The following is a 26,519-nucleotide window of genomic DNA, read 5'->3' as shown; positions in this document are numbered from 1 at the left end:
TTTTCTCTCTTTTTTTTTTTGACAAAGCGCGAACAGTAGTCGCGTGACGATTGTATTTGACGGGAATTTAATTTCTTTAAGCTAAAACATAATCGCGTATAATCCATACACGAAATCTCTTTCCCATTTTATACAAGCCACGTGTAATTTACTCGCGAGAAACTAGAATTAACCAGCGATATCGCATTGTCGTAGGATCGGCCGAATGGCCTTTCGCGAGCTTTACGGCTTAGAAGGCTTAAAACGGCCGTTTTTATCTTCGCAACCAACTCCGAGGTTTACCGGAATGGGCTGTCAATTAAATCCTTTCCCGCGTAGAACGTCGTGAAATCGCGACGCGTCGTTAATAAGAAATTAATCTCTTCCAGTAGCTTCTCTCGTTCTCAAATCGCTTTAAAACGCGCTTCGAGCTAGATCAAGTATTCCTTCACTAAAAAAAAATTGTTACGTATATCATACTGTATATACAGGGTGTCTCAATATTACATGTTAATGGGAGATTCCTGAGGCGATTTGGAGACGATTTTTCTTCAGCAAAAATGTCGAGAAAAACTATAATTTTTTTTAAGTTCTCAATTTTTGAAAGCATGTATTTTTGTAACTAAGTCTTAAATTAAAATTCTATTAAAGTAAACTTTACCTAAAATTAACTAAAACATGTAGTTTTATTAATAATTTATTTTTACAAGGCTTACAAAATTATATATTAGTTTACAAAAAAAGATTTAATTTTCAATCGTTTCTAACTTGAAAATTATTCGTGCCTGGACATTTTTGCCGAGGAAAAATCGTCTCCAAATCCCCTCAGGAATTTCCCATTAACGTGTGATACGGTAGATCTGGGATACCTTGTATATTAACAGAATTACGTCGAATATAATCATATGATTAAGTTTAAATTATATTTTTTAATTTCAATTCCACTTTAATTTAATCTCTCATGTAAGAAATAGAAATGACAATTATATACGCGCATATTCGTAATTTTTTTATACTAGTACTTAATTCGTCCATATCGTGCAATTGCTGGCGAATACAGTTTTATTTTTTTCCACGGGGTTTATCGGGCCGAGAAAAAAGGTATGGTAGATTCCCGGAGCAATTTCGCGTGGCAGTTCGATGCGATATTCCAGGATCGTTGGCTGTAAACCGAAGCGCCTCGGTTCGTGCTTCGGCGGATGACTATCGTAAAATCCCGGGGTCCTATGCAGTTTCGCCGATAATAACCGGAACTTGCGGAAGAGGAGCGTCTCCGGCGTCGATTATTACCGCGTGCCCGCGATATTCCTGCTCGTTATTGTTACCGCAACCTTGTCGGCGCGTTATCGGCCAAGAGCTTACATTTTACACCTGCCGACACGGTCTCTTCTCTTTCTTCTTCTACGAATGGGGAGAGGGAAAGGTGCGAAAATTGTGCACATGCATGTTTTGTAATATGGGAAGCTTCTTGCATCGTCGATGCGGTTTACATACTCGCGATATATGCCTTATGAATAGTGAATGCGTGAACAGTCATCGCCGTTTTCTTACGACGTTCCTGCGCATATGCGCGAATTTGCGGAGAAATTCGCGGATTAAAATGTGAAGATGAGAAATATCTTCGGTTATATTTTCGAACATTTTGCCGTGACACGATAAGCGATATATAATTCGACGTCTTCGAATTTATTCCGAATAACGCTAAATTCTTTCGATTCGCCAATATAGAAGCGACGCTTTAATCTAAGTAACATAGTAATGTACTTAATATCACAGAATATATATATACTGTACATAGATATTTCAGGAAATCAATATTATTCCTCGTTATCGCATCGTTTACCGCGACATATCGGACGGCAATTTTCGAGCGATGTGTCTTTCTATCGACATTTGAAAAAGAATATCCTTATACGAGGCTCAGTAGCGGGGTCAGGTCGCTATACTTCTTTGGCAGGTAGCTTTATTATCCTGCAGGGCATAAATTTAGTTTCCGTTAGGGTGGAGAGCAAAAGGGTATATAACGTTGGGTCACGCGTGTACCGCTTTCAATGGCAGGTGAAATATCGCCGCATTGGCGAAAGTATCTCGGGCGAGAAAGAATGACTTTCGAAAGAGGGTAGTTTTTCGGAAAAACGAACGTTTCTGTTTATCGCGATATATTGAGGGCGGGAGGGCTCTCTAACTTTCCTTCTCCTCCTGCCTTTACAATCGAGTGCATGTACTAGCACGCGAGACGGAATACCAAAATGGTTTTCTGCTTTTAATTATCGGATCGATATACTCTCGCCGCGTTAAATTAGGGAAATGTGAAACTACCGTTTCACGTCGGCCGATGAGATTAGCTGCTTTGCTCTCGTCACGATGGATTTCCTCATAATTGGTAGTGTCTGTCGTGTGATTAATAATCCGGAGGCATCTAGATAATTACAGGTAATTGCATAGTTGCGCAACTCGCTCTCTTTTCGTATCTCGATCCACTTTTCCGAATAAATAATGATTACTCTCATTATGTTCGTCTACTAAAAAAAAAAAAAAGCATCTGTTTGTTTATTCGGAATCAGCGAATTTTAATTATATTTTGAATATTTCAATCGGAAACTCCCGATTCTTCCATATCGTCGCATCTTCGTTATATACGGCGTAATGTCAAAGTTAATACACCCGCACCCAGTTATTTCAGCTTTAATATTGATTACGTTCGATCACGTGACCTAATCACAGTGCATTGCTCGATTAGCGAAGTGGCCTAAGAGAGCACTAGGAAGTAATCGCTTCCGCCTATCTGCACAAAACCTCGTCCCTTCCCTCAGTTCCCGCCACCATCGATCAGCTGATCGTGCTCTCCGAGGTAAAACGTCGCAGATACCAGAAAAAGATAATTTATACTGGCCAGGGTCGGTCGCGGCAGTTTCGGCTTTCGAGAAGATTACAACCGGTTTTTCTCCTCGCGATACGCACCGAAGATTTTTTTTTTTTCGACAAATGGATGGTAATACGCGAAGCGGAATTTCCAATCGGTTGTTGTGTTCAATTTTTACATTAGTTGTTCACCTTGCTCAGTTATGTAACACGTGTTGACGATAATATACCCGCAGACAAGATATTAATAAAAATTTAGAGAGAAGTTTTATCTTGGATTCTCTTTGTCTCGATTATCGCGAGTTCATGCATTATGTACCTTGGATTTTAACCCATTTTAAAGTTTGAACTACCGAGATATTTTTGTACGACAACAACGTTCTCAATTCAAGATTCATATATATATATATATATATACACACATTTATTTCACAATGTAATAAATGTCTGCAAGACCTTCGATTCTTGAATATTAATGATGAAAATAATCGTTTAGAGATGACATTTCGCGCTTCTCTTCTTTTATATTTATTATTACATCTGAGAAAGAGACGTATTTTCTCAGAAATGTGAAGAAAAAGGAGTCTTTTCTTACATATATAAAGAAATAGAGATGCAAATAAAAGCGCGATCGTAAAAAAATAGAACAAAAGCGTCGAGAATTACATTATTCGCGTACAACGTGACAGATCTCTTGTTACAATCGCAACGTTTTCGTTTAATTAATAGTTTAACGAAGCAGGTCTCACAAGAACTCTCGTAGGTTCCTCGAGCACCTAGTTTTCCATTCGCAGTTGTTTTTTTTTTAACACACGGGTTACTGCAATTATTTTTCTTATTTTCACATCTTGTCACACAGTTGGCGTCCAATTTCTTTTGACGTTGAACGGCGGAGAGGAATTATGGTTATTCTCGTGTCCGTGTTAACAGATAGAAGGTCGTTACGTAAAATTCAGTAGATATATGCGAAATAGAATAATGAATATTGTCCACAAAACAAAATAACGTGTACTAACATCCTTCCTATTTGAGTTTTTAGTTTAATAACGATATTTATTTCGAGAGATATTTGCTTTAAAAATGATCCACGTTTATAAAGTAGTCGGAGTCGTAGCGAGTTAACGACATTTACATTTAAGATTAGCACATTTAAATGAGAAAAATTACCATATACGTATGTGAATTAAACAACATCTCCCGGAGATGTTTCTTATCACATTTTCAAGATCTCGAGATCTTAACATCTGTCACTCAATTTATTCTTCATAAACGCGTTAAAGTCTCGAGCCCTCTCTCAAAATTCCTTTCTAAGAATACATAGGTTTATAAAGTATTGACCCTTTTCTCTCTTTCTCTCGTACTTGACATCTCGACTTCGATTTAACGACCAGAAGATGATATGATGCAAATCAAGCGTAAAGAGTTGACGATAAAAATCGCATTCCCGCTCGTTACAATCAACGGTGTTTCGACGACGCCATCCATGTCACCACTTCGGGAAAAGAGTCCTTCATTGTTTTATTATTATTTTTCCGAGAAACGTAAGAAATAATATCTCTGAATGATAGGCGCGTTCGGCGTTGCGTAACGCAATTATTAGCCGCAGCCTCGTCACAGATGGTATGACGCAACTATATAAATAGCCGCTATGCGGTTGGTGTGTTTCGCTGCACACGTGAAAAAATTTTGTCATCCTGCGAGAGAGCCAAGCAAGAGGCAAAGCGAGCTCGCTCGTGCGATTCGCGGCGATAACCGCAGAGTTTCTGAAACCGGGCTTTGCGTAATCCCGACCTTGTCGCGATGGGAATTTTTTCCGTCCTTGGAATTTTCGTTAATTAAAAAGGATCGCCGTCTGGCCTTTTCGAGACCGATTGACAGGCCGTACGTACCTGCGCGATAAATTTTATCGTGACCTTTTGCGGCGGGATCCGTCAACAATCCTGCGGCCCTCGTGTATCGATTATATACGGGCGACGTGTGAAGCCAAATAAATGTGCAGTAGCGCGGTAGGAAATGAAATAGTCAGAAACGTCGGCGCGCGACTCTCTGATTAATTCCCCATCAATCATCCTGGTGTGGAATGGCCCCGCAAAATTTTGCCGCCGCGTAAGAGCGAGTTATTTTAAGAAACGTCAGGCGCTTTAACTCTTAACTATATACGCCGCCAAGAGAAAGAGAGAGAGAGAGGGAGATTTAACGTCCGATTTTTCTCGAGCGTAAATTCTCGGGGGCTATTAACATCGCAGCGTATAGTATACTACGATGACAAAACTGTTCTCGCCGTATCTAAATTGAATCTCGGAGTTTAGCGCTCGTCCGACCTGGTTTATTCCGCACGGTTCAACGCGACGCGAGCGAAAATTTCGCGGATGCCGAGTCGTCCTGTCGCGCGTTGAAGGTCAGACGGAAGGTCAATCCGTCGCGAGAATGGGCAGGAGACAGTGACCTCTCGCCAAAGTCGTTCAAGACGGAACGACTTTGGGGCGAAATGCCCGATATCGATTTTCGCAGCGTGCGTCGCGCGACTTTTATTTTCAATTTTTATTATCCTGGCGCGCGGAACGTAACGTCTGACGTAAATTAAATTCTCGATTTCTAATTGACAGTTATATCTCTCGAGCTACATTTTTTCCACCCTCCTCCCTCGTTACGTTTCCCACTACGTTCGTCCCCTACTACGCAAGAGTTTGCCCTTCAAACGGCCAACCAGACGGTCGTAAACCCCGATTACTCGAAACGCAGCCGAGTCTCCATTCTCGTCTATGTCTATACTTTCTATCCGTCGCCCTTTTGCAGACGATATCCCACCCTCGCGACCATCCACCGGCGGCAGACACTCGGCTGAGAGCAACAGGCCCTCTTATCGACCGTGCTTTGTGCGTGCGTCTCGTCTTTTCGACCCTCGGTTTCTTCCGGGAAGGAATAAGAAAGGGCAGGAGGTATACATATATAGGTATACGAACGAAATCAGGGGTTATCCCAGTGATCGGTATTATAATTTTTAGCTTTTAGAACGATGGAACATGCAAACGATTGGCAGAGAATGTAATATTCTTCATATTTTCGAGCTTTCGCAAACGTATTCATTAATATTTATATATTTAGAAGATTTCGAAACATCTCGACGCTGATAGAAAAAATTCATTATAATAATAAGACAATAATTTTCTATCGACTGATGAATTAATTTAAGAATTTTAATTAATCACAACAAACAAACATGGAAATATTTCAAATCATGTTTTATACGTACAAGAGAAAGAAAATTATATAAAATATATAAACAGTTGAAAATAAAATCGCTTGATATTCATGAATATAAACTGCTTTCTCTTTTCATTACATTAAGAGAAATCTAAATATTCGGAGGAAAAACTTGAGCATTTTGCATAATGTTAAAATAATATATTTTTTTAAAAATATTTAAAACTTTTGAAATTAAATATACTATGTCATATGAATGAATAACGATATCTAAACAAAAGAGCACGTAAAATCTGATTTTTTTTTGCACGCATATGAAGATTATTACATAATCTTGGTGGAACCACTTTTGATGTTCTCTATAACATTGCCCTCAATTTTATATATTCTTAGTCGTCATAAAAAATTGCTTCACAATAAACGTCAGCGGTTTTGAAAAATCGCAGCTTTCACAATATATTGCTGAAATTTCAAAAGTATCGAGAAACATCCCAACATATCGAAATATTTCTAAATTAACTCAATATAAAGTTCTATATATAGATAGAGTTGCGAAATAATGTTACAAAAAGAAGGGCGAGACAAATTTGTGGAAGATTAATAGATGGTTAGTTTTTCCAACATGTCCTTCACCATTATCTCGCGTCCTCCATTTCTGCCTTCGGTCAGAATCTGTCGACGGAATCGCTCGAGTTGTGTGTTGTATCACGGTACAAACCGCATACAGGCGGAGAGGAAATTAAGCTTGGGTCCAACAAAGAAACGCGCCGGATATTAGCTACTAGCAAACGCTCTCTTTGCGCTCGCGCAAAGTGAGAGAGGAACCAGTCGTACCTGTTATACGAGAGAAAAAAAGAGGACCTAATTTACTCGCGGTCGAACAAACAATGTAAATTCAGCCTTTCTTTCGCGCGTTTTAGTTTCTCACCGACGTGGCCTCGTAGATTCTCGGTGTCTAAGCAGTCGTATCTTTTTATCAGCAGCGGTAGCAACGTTCTCGTTTTCTCTCTCTCTTTCTCTTACGCTAAAGCCAATTTAGGATTTTCCCGGCCCGGCAAGATGTGCGCAGCGGAAGCGCATACATTCGCTAACATTCGCTCCGTTTTATGCAAATCGCTGACGAGAGCAGTCGAGTCGAGTTAACGTGGTTTTTGATCCGCGACTCTGTTATGATATAAGCTACGTATAAATTTCCTCTCTATATGCGGATTTATTTATATAGTTTCAATCAAATTTAAAATACATATATTTTACAAAATGCACCATTTAGAGAAAGACAGAGAGAGAGAGGAAAAGAGAGTTCTTTTAACAAGAAATCCCACTCTTCATTTTTCTACAAGTCTCTTTCATGTACTTCAATAAACCGGTTCGAAAACATCTTACGAGGATTGCTGTTGTTTGCTTTCAGCAACAGAGCCTTTTATCGATCGCGCGTTGTGCGTAAAGCCACTCCTCGTTGTATAACTCGTCTCTTTAGTTCCCCTTCATAGTTTGCAAAGTTGAATTTTAGCACTCCTCGCTTCTATTCTAATCTTCCCCGATTCGCGGCTAGACTCGAGGCAGATTTAAGTGCGAATTAAAGTTAAGCACGAATTTGCTTTTCATTCTACGACGACGGGTACTTTGTCACGCTTCTATTCTTACGAATAACAATATAGCCGCGAGTCTGGATAATTATTTATCCGTCTCCGAATATCTTGAAGATGTGTGGATGAATAAGTAAGTTCCATCATACTTTCGGCGGATTCTCGTTCAAAGAGAGACGTCGGTATCGCATCAAATTGCATTTTACGTTATGGCAGTTTAATCACTTATTCACATCCACGTTTAAAGATACACGAGGGATCAGTTACTCCGAACTACTCTGTATATATAGACTCTGGAGTGCCTATATAATTTCATGAATGCATCAACGTGATTACTTTCCTTTGTAAAGGAACCCTTCTTCCGGACCTTCCTTCGTCCCTTGTACGCGTAAAACAGCCCCCGTTCACTTTCTGAGATTATGATTCCGCGGGTCGACAACCTCTTCTTTCTCGCGCAACCTCGAAGTACGATATTTATGATATCGTAGAGATTATCGCGTCCTTCCACTTTTTCCCTCCCTTCCGTTTAATTTTCGAAAGACCCGGGGTTCCCTCTAATCTGTGCGAAGTCCCTTATCCTGCAATATTATCGTTTCGGGAGGCCCGGGCCGTTCCTCATGACCGAGCTCACGAAATTCTTAGGCGAGGTCGATCGAAATCACCTACCGCGACGTACAGGCCGGGGTCGGTTTCGTTTGAGTTTCGTTGGTTAATTCGCGGATCGGTTTTACTGCAGCCAGGTCGAAGCAGCGCAGTAGTTTCCGACTTTGTGCGCGCACACACACATACACCGGGTGTACACGAGAAATCGATCGACCGCGAGATCTTGCGGCCGACAAAGTGAAGAAACAAATACAAAAATGAAGTTAGTTATTTATGAAAGTTTTTTTTTTTATTTCGAACAAGACGGGGTTTGGAGAGCTCGCTTGAAAGAAAGTTAATCCGATTCGATCTCTCGAGATTCACAGACACCGCGTATGAGCTTACAATATATATATACACATAAAAGAGTTTTGTGCATCCTCACGGCCGCGACTCGCCGAGTTCGGACGAGTTTGCCTTCCGGGTGCATTATCGAATATATACTTTTCGAGGAAGAGAACGGCCCGAGCACAGGTTGGTCATGATATTTCGCGGTTATCACGCGAAAAAATATATTCCACGCGAGTTTCTCGCGGGAACATTCTTTCACGCCGCCTCGTTGCTGTCCTTCGAAGTGCATCGCCGTCGCGATAAGAAGCTGATAATAAATCGTCGGAAACGCGAGTTAGTTGTTAGAGAAACGGTGCAAGTTGAAAAAAATTAAAACAAAATTTAATATATAAAAAGGCCAATCGAGCATTATTAGATGATATAAACTAAGTATTTATTCTATATCGTCTAATAATGCTCGATTAGTTGGCCTTTTTATATATTAAATTTTGTTTTAATTATTCTATATAAGATAATACAGTACACAATTGTACTGTATTATCTTATATAGAATAAATACTTAATTTATATCATCTAATATTGCTCGATTAGTTGGCCTTGTTATATATTAAATTTTGTTTCAATCAATAGACGAGCGAATACACGTTTTGAATATTTCAAAAGAATTAGTTTTTCAAGTTCCTTTTTAAGAGGAATTAATTAAAAATGTCTTCTACGCGCGCACGATTTTTTTGTGGTGAGCTCTTCAAGTAAAATGATTTATTTCAATGTAAAAATTCTAACATCATACAAGCGAGTAGGCATTTTACAACGTTTCGAAATTCGCAAGGTGATCTCTCTTTGAATTTACAGCCCGCTAACCAACAACAAAGTTTACACGGCTTGCGCGCACGCGTGCGAATGTATATGATAGTTCGAAAAATAATTGTGCGAGGGAGGGCGGCACATTTAAAGTTTTTAATTAGTACAAACCGCCGGAGGTTTAATTACGAAATGTGCGCAATGGTAAAACGGAGTACTTAAGTATGCTACTTTATGGAACGCGCGCGGAACAATAAACCTACTAAATTACAGCGGCAAACGTAGCAAAGTAGTAACAGCTATTAAAACTTCAGTCAGACGGTGCATAATGAAGTTCCCGAAGCTGCGAAACTTGCGAGGCTTAACTACCATTGTTACGTGGTAGATCTTATATTGTTTCAGTAACGATTAACATCCTCTTTCTCTCTCGATGCTGAAGAGCTCCGATGATGATAAAGATTGATCAAATTAATTCACCCACAATTCGCGTGAAGGGTCCCGTGATTGTCGAGATCGAATCAGCTGATTCGCGATCTACAACGATCTACAACCATATCGTTGTGTTAGTATCGGGGAAGAAAGTTTTTCTCGGGTTCGACTTTAGACAGAAGCAGGACTTGAACTCTCGTCGGGGAAATAAAACTCGCCCCATTCTTCTACGAGAAAGGAAGGGGTGGATGACGATAAGTCACGAGTCGCGGTCGCGAGAGTCTGTTACTCGCGAGAATGAGGGCAGGATATGAAAAAAAAAAAAAAAAAAAATTTAACAACTGCAATTGCGCGCGCCGAGGAGACATGACTAATATACACCGGGGCACGTAAAGACGAGAGAGAGAGAGAAAGAGGGACTGAGAAGGACGAGTATGATGCGTGCTCGCGCGTAATTCTTCTTCCTGTCTGCCAGGTGAATACGTGGAGGAAAAGGGAGAGAGAGAGACGTAATAACTGTGAAGGACGAGAGATATGCTCTAGTCTAGATATCTCCACATAATTTCTAGTTGTAATTAAACATTCATTACGTCGCTAATGACAGGCACGACAGCGGCCTTTCAACTTACTTGAAAATACGATGTTCCTTCTCCTGTATATACGTAATCGACGTTAATTAGCGTCACCAAAGCAGGACGATTATTTATTTTCTACATTTTTTCAATGCCGTAGTTTTTTGAAGGAGTTATACACCGCATAGAGGTCAGACTTCGAAGACGCGCGTGTATAGAACGGTTTGGCCCAATTAATAAAAACGTACATGTACAGCTTCTCGCGAGAAGCTCGCACAGTCGAACGCAGTCGATATACCATATATATATCCGTGAAAAATATAGGTGAGGGCACTCGTGACCGTGGAGCACGCAGAGAACTGATATTGCGAAAGTTTTTAATTGCCGGTCTTGAACGGTTTTTCTCCCACTCAACCCTGCTCTTTTTCCGCTACTCTCGCGCTTACATATATACCGTTCACCAACGACCTCCGGACTTTATACTCGCTCTATTCGCGAAGATCGCGGCTATCCTTCTCGATCTTTCTTTCCTTTTTTTTTATGAATAAAAATGCCACAGCATCCAGCGGGACCCGGCTCTCTTGCGTGCAAACCGCGTCGGGGAAATTAATTAAAGCGTCTCGTTCTCTCCTCGTGGTTCTCATCTTCGTAAGGCGAGAAGACAAGAAGAGGGAAAATAAATTAGGAACGAAGAGTGAAGGAGAGAAGAGAGACCTCGATGTTTATACATCGGGAGCGGAGTATTTTGTCGTAAAACAGTTCTAATTGTATTTGCCGTAATGACAGATTCTTTGACAGGGCTCGCGGTCGCTTTTTCGCTCGGCTGACGACCAAAGTTCGACGGTGCGAGTAATGACGCGAATTCGGGATTCAGGTTTCTCTCTCTCTCTCGCGTTACACGGACACCGGCGCGGTGATTGATCGTTGTAACTAACTCTCCGCGAGGTATTGAATTAAATGCATATTACTTGACCACACGCGCCGCCACACTCTGGTCGGATCCTGGAACGTCCGAACACCCAGGAACAAGCGCCAACCCGGTCGGCGTCCTCGTTATTCTGAGTGCACGGCGGTTAACGTCGGCGTGCATACCTATCTACCTCCCGACGACGTTAATTAATGCACCGGCGTTTCACTCCCGGTACGTTCACGGGAAAACGGTCGACGTTGAGTGCACACCGATGCGGCCCCCGTCACGTCATCCTATAGTCATCTCCGAGAGATGAAATGCACCCCAACTCATCTCTCTTATCCGTCGCGCACGCGGACATGAGATACCGATGGGGTGATTGCCCGTTTCTCTCGAGGAATTCTTCCTTCTTTTTAACTATCGGCTCGAAAATAGTCGGGCGTCGGTTACAGGAATTAAGCACGGAAAAAACAGTATCCTTGAAAGAATGCAAATATGGATTGATTCGAGTATATTTTATTCTTATAATAGCGCCCAAATATAAATAATTTTGAATAAAGGATAATTTATTCTTAAAACAAAGTGCAAAATATTTTTGGTTGAAACTGAAATTTACTTATAAATATTGCAAGGACAAGTGACAAGTGAGCATTGGATATAAGCGGTACTTTCAAGTATATGTAATAATTCTAATAGTTCAAGTGTGACTAAGTTTGTTTTTACCATATGCAATTTTTAAAACAATATATCTTAAGGATAAAATATACTTCACGCAAATTTATTTATTATTAAGGCAAATGAAATATTGTGATTACAAAGAGCATTCTATGCTTAAATCAATCAAATAGCGTTCAAGAATAAAAATATATTTGAATCAAGGATTCCTTTTTTTCTGTGAGGAAAAAAAAGAAACGAACTGTGTTTCATAGTTCTGAGGGGTCCTGAGGGAAGCCTTATGAAGATGGAATAATTGGGAAAATCTTGCACACAAATTTTATAAATCTTTAAATGTATTTTTTCAAATAATGAGGGATTTTTTAATTTACAAAAGAATTTTCTACTCTTTTCATTTCGCACTGTCGGCTTTTCATTCGTCGTGGCTGTCTAATAATGCTCTTGGAAGAGCAAGAAAAAGCCAGGCATCGGTTACAGGAATTAAGAAAAGAAACTAATTTATGATTGAGAATTAGGGTTAATTGTGCCCTGTAGTTCTGAGGGAAGCTTTATGAAGATGGAATAATTGGGAAAATCTTTGCACACAAATTTTATAAATCTATATATGTATTTTTCAAAAAATGAAGGATTTTTTAATTTACAAAAGAATTTTCTGCTCGTTGTTTTATTTCGTACTCTCGGCTTTTCATTCGTCGTACAAGCGTGGCTGTCTCACAGTGCTCTTGGGAGAGCAAGATCGAGCGGCGAAGCAGCGTGCATAGCGAATACGAGAAATATATTTCGCGTGGAATGGAAGTCGAGGAAATGTGAAGGGACGCCGCTGCGCCGCGGTGAGTTTTGTTAAAAATAAGAGCTCGAGGGACATGCAAAAATGGGAAATTATTCCGACGTCGACGTGATATTTCAGCAGCTGATGCAGGGCGAGTCGCGAGAATACGCGTTTCCGGATATTGCGCGATACTAAATTTATATGTACGTTGATGTACTATATGACCCGTTGCATTACGTTCTGGAAATAACGACGAGGAATGATTTCTTCGCGCGCGCAAGTTACTTTGCGCGTCCCGTAAAAACGTTTCGAGCTCTCCGATGCAGCTGGAGAACCTAGCTGCATATCCAAGTAAATGTGAAATAGTTATAATATTTTCCAAATATTATTTCAAGCGCGCATTTTTTTTTATTCATTTGCGAATTAAGCCAATGTACGTTAATTTGTTCGAGAAATCGGGATTAGTTATTAATATTTTCTATGATTAATAATTTCTGCTTCCACTTTAACCCCCTGGCTTCTGGGTACTAGGCGTGTATGTTCAGGACGTACGGTTGTACGAATCGTGCATGCCGCGGAATATACGTGATATTGACACGCAATCCAACCCTTCTTTGCCATCCCTCTCCTTCTCGCGAGAGAGAGAGACAAGAGTGCGCGAAAGGAGAGTGCAGAGACCCGATCAAAAGGACATCGCGTGATACTCGAACGTTCTATTCTCTCCCGGTTCGTGTCACTTTTTTTTCTCGTTATTCACATTTTAATTAACCTTGTTTTCTCTCGACTTTTTTTCCCACCTAGATATGTCATCGATGTCCGATGACTGTATACGCACTCGTCGCGTTGTCATCCGCATTTCGTTTTACGTCGAGACGGACCTCTGTCATTTCGTCTTCTTTTTTTCCGTGTCGTCGATCATCAATTTGACGTTGATGAAAAAATGTATGCGACCGATTGTGCTTCTTTTCTCGTCCCACATGTTTCATGCGTTAAGGGATAGTGTTTCCAAGAAGGGTGTGTTACCCACTAATCAGGGTGTTGCGTGTCACGCCTTCATTACGTCGCGCGTCACACTTTTTTTTCTTTATTCCAGTATAATTTAATTAACGTCGCGATTATGTTCGCTCGCTTATAACGCGCGTGTGTCGCCCAGTACAATTTCTTCTTTATCCTCTCGCGTTTTTCTCTCTCTTCTTTCTTTCTCTCTCGCTCTCGGAATTTATCCCGATCCTATTACGCACGATTTATCGCGCATCGTGCGTTACTCGAGCAAAAATGTTTCCGCCTTTTATCGTCCATCTCGTGGAAGAATAAATGATTTTTGCCGTAATGGCTCGCGCAGTTACAACAAACTTTCTCACGTATCGTCGACTCGCATTGAAGTGGAAATGTCTGATTGCGCGAAGACACGCGAAGTTTAACATCTTGTTCGATCTGGGACGTATATGAGCGCCGACATGTGTTGGCCATTATAAACCGGGAATCGATAGAAACGTTTAAAACAATGCGCGGACGAAACACAAAGGTGTCGATTTTCTGTCAAAGAAAAGAAAAGCGAATTGGAGAAGCGGTTTCAGATGTAAAATTTTTCCAAGATTACAATTTTATGTACATGCAATTATTTTGGCGCGATGTAAAATTGAAAATTCTCTCGTTCTGCGAGAAACTTCGCGAAATGTATTCCAGGAGAGAAAGAGAGACGGAGAGAGAACGGTTGAATAAGTTAACCTGCACCAGACGTGAAGATATATCATCTTTGTATCTTCTGGCCTCCTGATGCAACGCGACTCTGTTATATCGACGTACTTTATGCATGTGGACGATTCTGTAAAGCCACTCGAAGAGAGGATCCTTCGGCCGTTTGCGAAATATTTATGGTAGCCAGGTATTACGCTACCAACATTTTTGTTTCTGCATACTTTATGAGCCCGGTGCTCATAAAGAGACGGCTTAAGCCAAGAAACGTTTCTAATGCTGCGAAAATATATATGTACATATTTGCAGAAAAAAGAGCGACTCTCTTTGTAAAGCGTCACGTTTTAATATACATTTACATGCATATATAAAATGTACGTATATATAACTGAGCAAATCCCACGAGAGACCGCAGGATATACGCGTTCGTTCGCAATCTGCTTCCATGACCGATCGCAATTTAACTTATTGATCGGGTTAGGAAAGTTTTGCTCGTCTTGTGTGCGCATTTAGCGTACATGTCGACTCGATTCGAATTCGCGAACATCGCGCGGTACATCTCGAATCGTAAAGCGTGGTGATTATACCGCTTTGCGGAATTTAGTTTGTCACTTTGAGCGCACATATCTCTCTCTCTCTCTCTTCTCGCAAACTAGATGCGCGCTGAAACTTTGTGCGCGATTTGACGGAGGAGACGCATCACGGATGTCGAGTCTCAGTTTTCGCCGGCGATATCCCGTCCCGGAAGTCGTCCGCGGGATGAGAATAAATTAGCGCTGACTTGCAGATTGCGTCGCCATGTACTCCTAATGGAAGGACGCGGCGGTAGATGTTTTTTTCTTTCCATTCGCTCGCTCTCGACATGCCGCCCGCGTTCGTTCGTATTGATAAAACAGTTTCAGTTTTATACCCCGGAATGGCGACTCGCCGTTCGCGAAAGGTCAAACTGTCCCGAAGAGAGAGAGAGAGAGAGAGAATGACTTATATATCGCGGGCGAATAAAAAGTATTCGCATATTTTACAAGGCGACGTCACGTCGTTTGTCACTCGCGATTTTGCGAATCAATTCTTTTCGCGCAGTCGCGGAAAATATCTAGGAAAATAAGCGATGTTTACTCAACGATGTAACGAGCGTTAAATATATATACTTTGAAAGGCGTAAGACGTGGGATATTATTACGCGAAGATGATAACGTCTTTTACTTAACGCTGTATATTTGAACGAAAATTTTGCTTTGAATTATTTCCTGCGCGAGAGAGATGTTAATTTATATACCTCGCGACGAGAGAGCAACTCTTTGCTTTACTTTGTCAGACGCCGAAGCGTGAATTTTGCTCTCGTAGGAACAAAGACGTTTTATACACGGTAAAATATCACGGCGATGATCAAAATACGCATATATATACGCGATAAAAGGACAATGTGAGCCTCCGCGCGTTGCCGCTTTCGCGCGTAATTTTCTCTCTCGTATACGCGCATTAATATTTCAGGCCGTAGTTTTCACGGCGAATTACACGGGGATAATCAAACAGAACTGTAACTGTGGTCTTGCTGGCTTGTAATTGCCGCGACGACAATTCGATGAACCGTAAATGGCGGCGGTAAATGATCGCGTGCCACTAGACAAATTGTAAGTTTGTTGTAGTTACTGCGAGGGAATTTTCGAGGGAATATAAACGCACGTTCGGAATAATTTATTACAGTGTTTTATATTTTTCTCAGAAATAAAAATGTCTTACATATATATACATACATGTACATGAAATAATATAAAAGGTACTTTGAACGAAATTGCGACTTTTATTATACCGCTTCGCTTAATCGCTCGTCTAACGAGTAATTGCAAATGGATTTACGAGCTCTGCGATCAATTCGTAATTCCCTCATCAATGGAAATTAAATGAAGAGTAAGATGTTTGCAAAGTCCTCCTCCCTCCCGTTTTGGCTCGCTTTTCCATCCGGCTTCAAATTGATCAAAGGGTTCGCGAATGAAACGCAGGTAACACCTCGCGAATGTAATCGCCGTGAAGAGCTTCCCTCTAATCGCGAAACGCGTCTAATACAGGAGTGGCGGTATTTAACTACATCGGGCGGGAAAAAGAGAGGAAGACGGCCTGCGTCCATTAGAAAATGAGGTATCCCGGGCTTAACGAAGTCGCGACTAAAATGCTTCCACACTCGCTAGCTGTCGGCTCCCACGCTCGCTTTCCCTCGAATTACACTCCCGCATTTGGGGGATAAGACTGGGATGCCAGGACAAGCGTGTAACGCGCGCGGCCTTTTCTCTCGTCGTGCTGTGTCGCGTTTAATCTAATGTCTCCGCACGGGACACGAGGATAATTGCCTCTTCGCGCGACTCTGGATAAATTTGCTCCCGTTTTCTACCCCTTACACATCCCCGCTTAAACATACGGGGTGATCTGAAAAAAAGTATGATACCAGAATTTAGGGCTGCGAAAATGCTCTCTTTCAGGAGCTTATTTTTCATATTGTTATTATTCAGCCATTACTAGATGTACATAAATGTTTTTCTAATTTTAAAAAGAAGCTCTAACTCCCGAAGAAAACCTTTCCGCATCCATGTTCGTATAATATTTTTTCATCCTTCAAGTGTGAGGAATATCTCCCTAAATTTTGGCCGTACTTTTTTAGAACACCCTGTATATATAATATTTCGCCGTGTATTTTAAATACGTGGCCGACATTCGTTACGATTCCCCCACGTAGAAATTACCTGATGGCTTTTAGCACAATTGCGATATCCTTCTGCATATGTTTCTCTCGCACCTTTAAACTCCAATGGTTTTGTCCGCATCGATCTATCTCGACGTTAATATTTGTATTCCTTTAATATCATTGTGTTGTACGTGTAGCTTTCGCGGTGTTCGGCTTCTTTCTGATAAAGATTAACGATTGGTCGGTTATATATATATAGAGTGCGACGTGGCGATAAATGATAAATCGTTGTCAGGCCAGTGGCAATTATTGCTACGTTGTTGTCGATGGGACAGTCGTTTTACCCGCAGCGACTATTAATTAACGCGGCTCGATGATACCCGGACACAAATATCCTTTTTTGTTTTTCACACCGCTGAAAAATTGCGCCCCAACTCTTTTTACCGCGCCAAGTTTCACGGTTTTACAATGTAAAAATTAATATTGTTTTTGTACGCTATATTTACACACATCTGACGATCCGAAAGGACGTTTCGATCGCGTTTCGAATTTGTTTGACCATTGACGATAAGCGTCGAATCAATCAACGGTTCCAGCGTCACGGATCGTTAAATCGCTCGTGCGTACCTTGAAATATGCATATTGATATTAACGGAGGATGCATTCACGTCGTTAATGATACGATCCGCGATAATCGATTTAATAACAACGCCGTTCAATCATTCCGAAACGTGTCGACAGAGCTTGTTTCCCAATTCCGCGCGATCTTCGTCATCAAACGCCGGAAACGTCAATCTGGAAATACATTATATATCGAGACGCGTTAATAACGCATTAAATACTAACGAACCGATACTAAGCGGTGCTAACCGGAGCGATATAATTGCCGATCAAACACCAATCGCCGGCGCATTAATTCGCGCCAGGATATTAGTCGGATCGAATAAGTGGAATTGTATCAAAGAGTCGCATTCGGTCAAGGCAGTAGTGAAAGACAGGTTTCTGAGTAACGGTTCAAGGGTGATCGAAGTGGCGCGCGGTCATTCCGATAAAAAGTAATCATCGCAATCTTTATATTAATTACACGCAACAAGCGAATCCAAGAGTTTCTTTCTTCGATCAGATTTTTTTTGGATGTAATGTTCATTATTTTTAAAAATATATATATATAGATTTAGAAAAACACGAAGGAAACACACGTAATAAGGCCAGAAAACGAGCACCAAATTAATTATAAAAACATAAAATCTATACAATTTAATCGTTAATTCGTCTAATTATAAAGTCATACGGTCATCTGAATAAAATCATCATGTATTCGGTACTCATGCAATTTGAAAGGATCTTTTTGGATTTCTAATCGAGATATTTCCGTTTATATATTTTTCACTTTATTGTATAATTTTTACATTTTATTAGCTGTTTCGATGTAATGCATCATTCGCTCGCGAATATCGATTTTTTATTCGTTAATTACTGAAGAGGACTAAGTATAGGTCGAAACGTTTGCGATTTTATTTATTTTATTCTATCGATTTTATTTCTTCTATTGTATCCTATTTGATTATATTTAAATTTATTTTATTTTATTTTATTCTATATTAATTTTATTTTATTTAGTTATTTTATTCAGATGACTGTATGACCTTATAATTAGACGAATTAATGATTAAATTGTATAGATTTTGTTTTTATAATTAATTTGGTGCTCGTTTTCTGACCTTATTATGTGTGTTTCCTTTGCGTTTTTGTATTACACGAGCTTAGTTACGTTTCTATATTTTTAGTTTTTATAATTTTTATTTACTTATAGATTTATAAAATTTGTGTGCAAGATTTTCTTAATTATTCCATCTTCATAACTTCCCTCAGGACTCCTCAGAACTGTAGGGCACAATTAATTCTCAATCATAAATTAGTTTTTTTCTTAATTCCTGTAACCGATGCCGGGCTTTTTTCTTCCAAGAGCATTATTAGACAGCCACGCTTGTGCGATGAATGAAAAGCCGACAGTGTGAAATAAAACGAGTAGAAAATTCTTTTGTAAATTAAAAAATTCCTCATTATTTGAAAAAAATACATACATAGATTTATCAAATTTGTGTGCAAGATTTTCCCAATTATTCCATCTTCATAAAGCTTTCCTGAGGCCCCCTCGGAACTATATGAAACACAATTTTTTTCCTTAATTCCTGTAACCGATGCCTGACTTTTTTCGAGCCGATAGTTAAAAAGAAGGGCAGTCATCAATCGGTATCTTGTGTCCGCGTAAGCGACACGGATAAGAGTGATTTCTTTCGAAATAGAGACGCCATACTCGCGAGAACCGCTGAATATTCATATAGGGCGTTTAATTTAATACGGCAGGGTCATTAGCGCGCAATTGCGAATCCTCGATGTCGAAAAAAAATATCGCGCTCTTTCGTTTTTATGGATCGCGCATAGAGATATAAGCCGATAAGCGCAGCAATTTGGTACGACGCGAAATGGCGGCTGCGGAAATTGATGAAAAATTGGTGGCGTCCCTGGTAGTGCGGCAAATGGACAAAAGCCGGGGGACTCCCGCTAATGACTCGGAAGTGTATTACCCCTCCTCCCCCCCCTCTCTCACCCCCTTCCGGCCCTGTTCGTCAGTTCGCGAGGATAAACGGCTAGATTGAGTCCCGGCCGCGACGGCTAAAATGTAAATCCTGGAATGGAGGCGATCTGCTTTCTCAATTATATCGTCGGTGATGGATGAATCCTTCCCCATCCTCTGCTAAACGGGACGTCCCGTTTTCCTCCGGAAGAACCAACCCGGGATGAGACGCTTTCGTCCCCCTTTTGTCACCGACTAGAGGTTTATTCATAAATTCGTATCGCGAGATAAACGACGACGTTCGCTTTATCTCGTCTTATTCTTCGTCTCTCGAGAGACGAGTCGAATGAATATATAGCGAGGATACACAGCCCGGCTTCTCGTTACATTGTTATTACACAATCGAGGGTGGGTTTTTCGCGAGACCTGGCGGAAATCAATTTTTCGCGATGAATATATCTTCGCGTGAATTTTAAGCGCGTCTATGTCTGCGGTGAATTTTCGTCGAACGAGAATCGGATCGGCTGAATTTATCGTTAAAATGCGACGTAATAGTAGCAGCTTTGCCGCTATATACGTGAACCCGATGAAGGGAAGAAACTTGGTGGCACAACGTCGAGCAAGCAGTTATTCGTCATCCTTGCCGTCTCATATGGAGAGGAAAGTTTTCAACCCGCTACCGTGTATTTGAACACACACCCACACACGCACACACAAACAAATGGGATGCGGCGCAGTCACGTAGCATGGAAGCTGGATCTCTTGGGTCTTGTTTGCCGCGTTTTCGGCGATTTTAAGGGAGACGAATCGCGGCGAGGATTCTAAACCAATTCGCGGGCAAAGAGCGAAAACGCGAAAGAGCATCGGACGAACATAAATTACTTCCGTCTTTTCCTCCCTTTTTTTTCAATACTCTCTCAGGAACGGAATATACGCAGTTCATGATATCGCTTGGGGAAGGATATCTCGCCGTATAGGTCTCTTATCCTATATATATATATATACACACACACACACACACACACATATATATATATATAAATGTGCTCGGTCCTTTTCTCAAGACATTTCCGACGAGCGTTATGGTGGAAGGATATCGCCCAGGGTGGAGAGAAAGAGCCGCAATGCAGGCAAGGGCGTTGTCAGGGGCGACCCTAGCGACCCTAAGGCCTCATTCGCAGACGAATTTGCGGAGATCCGTTTGCGAAACGGCACCCGCGCGTCCGATCGGTCTCTCGATCCTTTCGATTCGGACGTAATCGCAATGGGGGTGAATCGTGCCGCCATTTGTCGGCCGGGCCGATCGACGTCGTTGTAGCGACGAATTTCGCGATCAGGCTCTATCTCCGACTGCGTTCGAGTCTTATATTTTGTATCGTTTCTTCAGCGAAGGAAGTCTTTCGCTCCTCTTATTGTTTGGATTCGTAGAATCTCGGTGACAGCATTACGAACGGCTAATTGGACGTGCGACACGTAATCCCGTTAATTCCTCATGCAAATGGCGAGACATGCGATTGCGTAATTGTGTTAACCTTCGCATGAACTGCATCCACACTTTGGAGGAAGGGTTGCTCTCAGGTTTAGCGGATTCTAGAATTCTCCCACGTACTCCATAAGTCTCCGCGTTTTAACTGCGCTTTCTGCAATTACCTACGTACGATCTTTTTGTTTCCCCATTTCTTTCCTGCTCACCCCGAGTATTAGTCTTGTTTCGTTTTGAATGCAGAAAGCGTAGGAAAGTGGAGCGCTGAAAGCGGAGCGCGCCTCACGTTCGTCGTTTAATTTAATTACCGAGAGTAAATTATATATACGCTTCTAACGTAAGCAAGGGGAACGCAGAACGGCTACTTAATTAGGCATCGCTCCGACTCCCTCTCTCTTTGGAGCAAAGCTTGAGAAGTTAACGGACGCTTGCGTTTGCGTCAATGTGTAATACTCGATTAAGATTTGATGGAAATTCCCGATCGGCCGATTGATTGTCCCGTTGCTCCCGCTTGTACTTTCGCGAATCGAATAATTATCGGGCAACGAGAGGGAGTGTATAGTGGTGTCGAATTATCAAGCGCCAAATCAAGCTCTCCCCGGACTCTCTCTGGGGTAGCGCTCTCTCTCTGTATTTACCCGTCCCATTAACGCCGAATTAGTATGTAGAACGTAAACGCGCCCCCGTAAAATAGAGACGAGTTAACCGAATTACCATAAATCGATGGGTACCAGAAGCTTTTGGCGCGTGCCCGCGAGCGGGCAACATTTGAACGCACGAATGGTGCCTCGATGATGCCGTGTCGATTCTGTGTCCCGCAGACATTTCCCACGTGTCCCGTTAAACCCATCGCGATTTATCTTACGTGGACGTGGATTTAGAACGTGGATTTTCCCTATCTTGAAGATACACGAAATAATAGGGTGTCTAGCGGTCAGGGATAACCGGGAATTTTATAAACCTGGAATTGTTAGGGAAAAGTCGGGAGTTTGTATTATTTTTACCTGGATTTTTTCACATTATTCTACATTTGTCTCAGTAATTTGAAATTTTTTATTAAATAAATCTAAACTTTTCCTTGATTCCCAGCACGCTGCTCGTTCATTTATATTTTCATCGTCGTGTTATTTTATTTCAATGTGTTTTGATAGAGACACAACTAAAAAGGGTGATTGTAGTTCATAGTGACACGTTCGTTTCGATTATCGTATATAATGCAGATTGTATGATTGATTAAAATTTTTATTTTTATTTTTAACTTTCGAACCTTTTCATTGTTGACAAAAATGTCTCATAGATTTTATGACAATTATGACTGATTTATCATATGCAAATTATATATTTGGAAAAAATAATTAATCTCTGGTCTTGAAAAATCTGCAAAAGTGAGAGAATTTTTTTTCATCGAGTCTGCTGAACACCCTGCGAAGATACACGAAATAACGACGAATTGTTCTTGTTGCAGGTCGATTTGAAACCTTTGCGGGAGGCGACGGTCGCGGTACCCGCGCCGAAGATCACCGAGAAGCGAAAAGCCGAAGACGCCGACGCCAGCAAGGATCTGAAGAAGGTAAGCGTAACCTTGTTTGCGCAGACTGTGTTTGACGAGCGATTTAATAGATTACTCGGTACAGTGAGTGAGGCGGTTGCGTTGAAATTAGGGGATGAGAAAACGCCTCTCTCGCGCACTTCAAGGACACTATCGAGTTACAAGTTATTCCGGTGTCTTCGGAGAACCTCTTCGGGAACTCGAATTTAATTCGCTGCAGAGAAGCAGAAGAGAGGACTTTCGGAATTTCACGCGTTTACAGCTGCTTTCGATCCGACATCATACATATATACATCCCCGATATATTCCTCCCCATCGCGGTTGCGTGTGCGTATTCCCTATTATCTAGGATAGTTAACGCAATTAACGCCGGTTATAACCGGATAGCACCGGCATGTACATACCTATCTACTCCGATTCGCCGTCCATTTTCGTGCCCTCGTAATTCACGTGGAGAGCTGGCCGGCGGCGTGGGAGAGAGTTTAGCAGATTACCGTATACATATACAGATGCGCGCGTGCTATGTATGTGTGTACATGTGCGAACGTACCCGCCTACCAATCTATCTGTGCCTCCTCGCTCGTCGTTTTCGTCGATATTCGGCGTCGTCAGCCGCGAGGCAAGGCCTCATTAATCTGCTGGGCGCGCGCGGTCGCTCATTAACGAAATAAACGTTGCCGAGAGGCGAATCGGAACGCCGCGTCGCGTCACTCTTCGCTTCGAGATACCCGAGTTGTCGACGTCACTGTTGCCGTCGGCCTTTGACGTTTAGCCTCGCGCGGATTGCGAGAGTTAACGACGAGAGTTGCATGCGCGCCGATAGTTCTCCGCGGATGAGGTTAACCCGTCCTTGGTATAAAAAGAGGATATTGTTGGCAATCTCGCGGAATCAGCGTCAGCAGTCGCGCGGATGGATTCACCGACAGGCGTTACGCAACCATTCTACGTCTTTTCTTCATTTTTTTTCCTCTTAGAGAAAGATTATCTTCGTACAACAGCGACTTTTTGCTTCGCTGTATTTGTTTGGATTAATGCATATACAGAGTGTCCCAGAATTATCGATAATCCTGTTAATTGCATATTTATGGGATCATTCGGAGATGATTTTTTTCTCTGTGCAAATGTCGAGAGAGCGTGTCCCCAATTTTTCCAATCTCGTGTATCTTGGTAATTAAGCTTGAAATTAAAATTCCATTGAAGTAAAGTCTACCTGAAATTAACTGAAAGAAACCTTAGTTCGCGAAGAAGCCTTTATGTTCAATCCCTTAATTCGAAAATTATCGGTTTCCCGATATTTTCGCCGAGGAAAAATCGTCTCCAAATCACCTCAGGAATCTTCCATTAAGAGGTGATACGATAACTCTAGGATACCCTATATATTTGTTCGAGTGGAAGGTGTTTGATCGACTGGCTGTACAATAAGCAGAGACGCATCACGGATAAAAATACTCGAAATTAATTTATTCGCGACGCGCATTACGCGAAAGAGATCCGCATAGTTCTTAACGATAATTTTCCCGCGATTATCGTCCAGTACGTTACTAATCTCTCCTCGTTTTTTGTTTCTCCTCATCCTCCCGTTCCCTCCGAGCAGCAATAGTTTACAGTTCGCTTCGAGTTAAGCTAAGATAGCCAGGAAATTAATTGCCCGAGGCAACGCTTGGGAGCCTCGAGCGACTACTCTTGGTCGAGCAATGGCTCCGTTAATCCGCCATTGATCTAAGTAAACTCGAAGCTACGCGCGCGTTTAAGTTTCGCGCTTGGAGCGTCGCTTCTCTGCGTTTTAGCGCGCGTCTGAAAAAAAAAAAAGACATCCCCAATTATTCATTCTGCCGGAAAATAAATTGAATTGTGAATTCAATTCGCGGAGAAAAATAAAATCGACGCGATGAAAGAAGCGAACGAGAGAGAGTTGTCTCGAAGACAGGCAGCAACAATGCGTGACTCTTTTTTTCTTTTTTTCCCCAATCCAACTCGACGAAGTCTCTCTTCGATTTCGACGAAACAATCGGCGCCTTGAACAGGCAGCAACAGGCGGCGACAAACCGTGCCAGAGATTCGAGGCGATGGTGTCTGCTGCGTGATTTGTGCAACGTACATGTGCGCTTTCGCGGAAGAGGGTTGAAAGCGCACATTCTCTCATCTCGTTACTCTTTTTGCGACCTGCAACGACGGCGTGACCCGAGAAAGTACATTACGCCCCAAGCCAAGTGTATCCACCCTCTCTCTCTCTCTCTCTCTCGTTCGTTCGCGAGATTCCTCGCGCGGCTCGAAAGAAACATTCCCTCGGGCGAGAGAGTAAGAGACGATACATTATACCGGGGCGCGCGAAAGTAATTTATCTCGCCTCGGCTTGTAATAAATTAGATACGCCGGGATGGATACGCACCCGGGCGATGACAGGCCGCGAGTCGCTCGAGATATTGTCACCGAGAATACCGCGTCTTTCTTTCTCTCTTCATAATAATAATAAAGCTGATGATGATTAAGCCCGCCTCGTTACTTTACGACGGCGACGTTATAATCTTATCGCGGGCGCGAGATCGACTTTGACCGCGTTAAGTCCTATTTACGGACGGGGCACGGCCGTAATGCGCTTGCATTATACCCGGCAGAATATTCGCCATGTCCGAAATTGGAATGCACGCGCACGCGGGTCGCCTCCGGCATGTCTCTCTTTGTCTTCCTGCGTCGTGCGCATTCCGTTCTACGCGCCTCAACATCCGATGTTACAGCGCACGTTCCGCGTCTCACAGGACACACTCTTCTACTCTTTCTAGCTTTCCCTTTGCCGCATAAATTCCGATAATATAAATATATATCTGTCGCGACTCGTACTTTAGTGAGGATTGCGAGTCCTATCAAAGACCAGTGAGTCGCATGAGCCATAAATGGCATATTGCTATATAGTGGAAAAGGAGAGAGAGAGAGAGCGAATGGGCTTCGGGACTTGGAGGAAACCCTCAGACGATGAAAGCAACGCGGTCGATCGTACCCCAGGAGCAAGAGAGAGACCGTCGCTATAACTCGCGGACGGAGGTGGATTCAGACTCGGAGAGGCAGGAGAGAGCGAGGGGGGTTGTTCGAGGTTGGAGAGTGAAAGGGAGGGATGTTTTAGGGCCGGTCGATACAGCCGAAAGTCCAGAGAGCGAGCCGAGTGGCGCGAAAATTCGTGCGGATGAGGATATATCGTCGCGCGAGGGACTTAAACGGAGAAACCGAGAGGGTAGTTTTTGTCCCTCTTTTTTTCTTCTTTTTCTTCTTCTTCTTCTTCTCGCTTCTCTTCTATACCTATCTCGGCGCTCTTTGTGACTCTGGAGAGTCTCGTGTTTCCTCGTCGACGACAACGTCGTCGTCTTTATCGTCGTCGACGTCGGCCTCGTTCGCGGTTGCCGACGACGATGATGATTATTAACGTGTTCACCCGAGAGCAAGCAATACGTAACGGAAGCGTTAATTATTATTTAAGCAAAAATCTCGAGCCTCGTTACGGTTAACGAGGCACTCGAGCGAATCGAAATTGGATTGTTTTATTACATTTTTTTTTTTCCGGATTTTTTTTCAAAGCACACGAGCCGAATAAACACGCGCGAATTGTCGGATCGAAAACCGACTGACTGACTGTCGATGTAATGAAATATCAACGTCGCGGGTGAATCTATTACGCCTCTTGTCGCGATGGAAATTTATTCGTCGTAACGCATGATTTCGATCGTAAATAACTACGTATAGCGATTCCTCATCGTTCGTTATCGCGAATGATTGATCGTTTCATTAGACGCGGTCAGGGACACATCTCCATTCTCTCCTAGAAATT

The 26,519-nt window shown here is 42.0% G+C and overlaps 1 protein-coding gene across 2 annotated transcripts in view; it reads left to right on the top strand.

The window, feature by feature from the left end:
- Positions 1 to 26,519, top strand: part of LOC114928505 (pseudouridylate synthase RPUSD2) — a 129,722-nt gene that overhangs the window by 58,958 nt on the left and 44,245 nt on the right. For both annotated transcript variants that reach the window (XM_029299742.2, XM_029299743.2), the window contains one exon: positions 22,619 to 22,723. In XM_029299742.2, the coding sequence (XP_029155575.1) occupies positions 22,619 to 22,723 (105 nt within the window). The remainder of the gene's footprint in view (positions 1 to 22,618; positions 22,724 to 26,519) is intronic.

This window comes from Nylanderia fulva, unplaced genomic scaffold, assembly GCF_048542155.1.
Source record: "Nylanderia fulva isolate GAGA-0341 unplaced genomic scaffold, ASM4854215v1 Scaffold1, whole genome shotgun sequence".
Classification (NCBI taxonomy): domain Eukaryota; kingdom Metazoa; phylum Arthropoda; class Insecta; order Hymenoptera; family Formicidae; genus Nylanderia; species Nylanderia fulva.
Note: the sequence above shows the minus strand (reverse complement) of the source record. Positions and strands in the feature narration are given on the sequence as shown.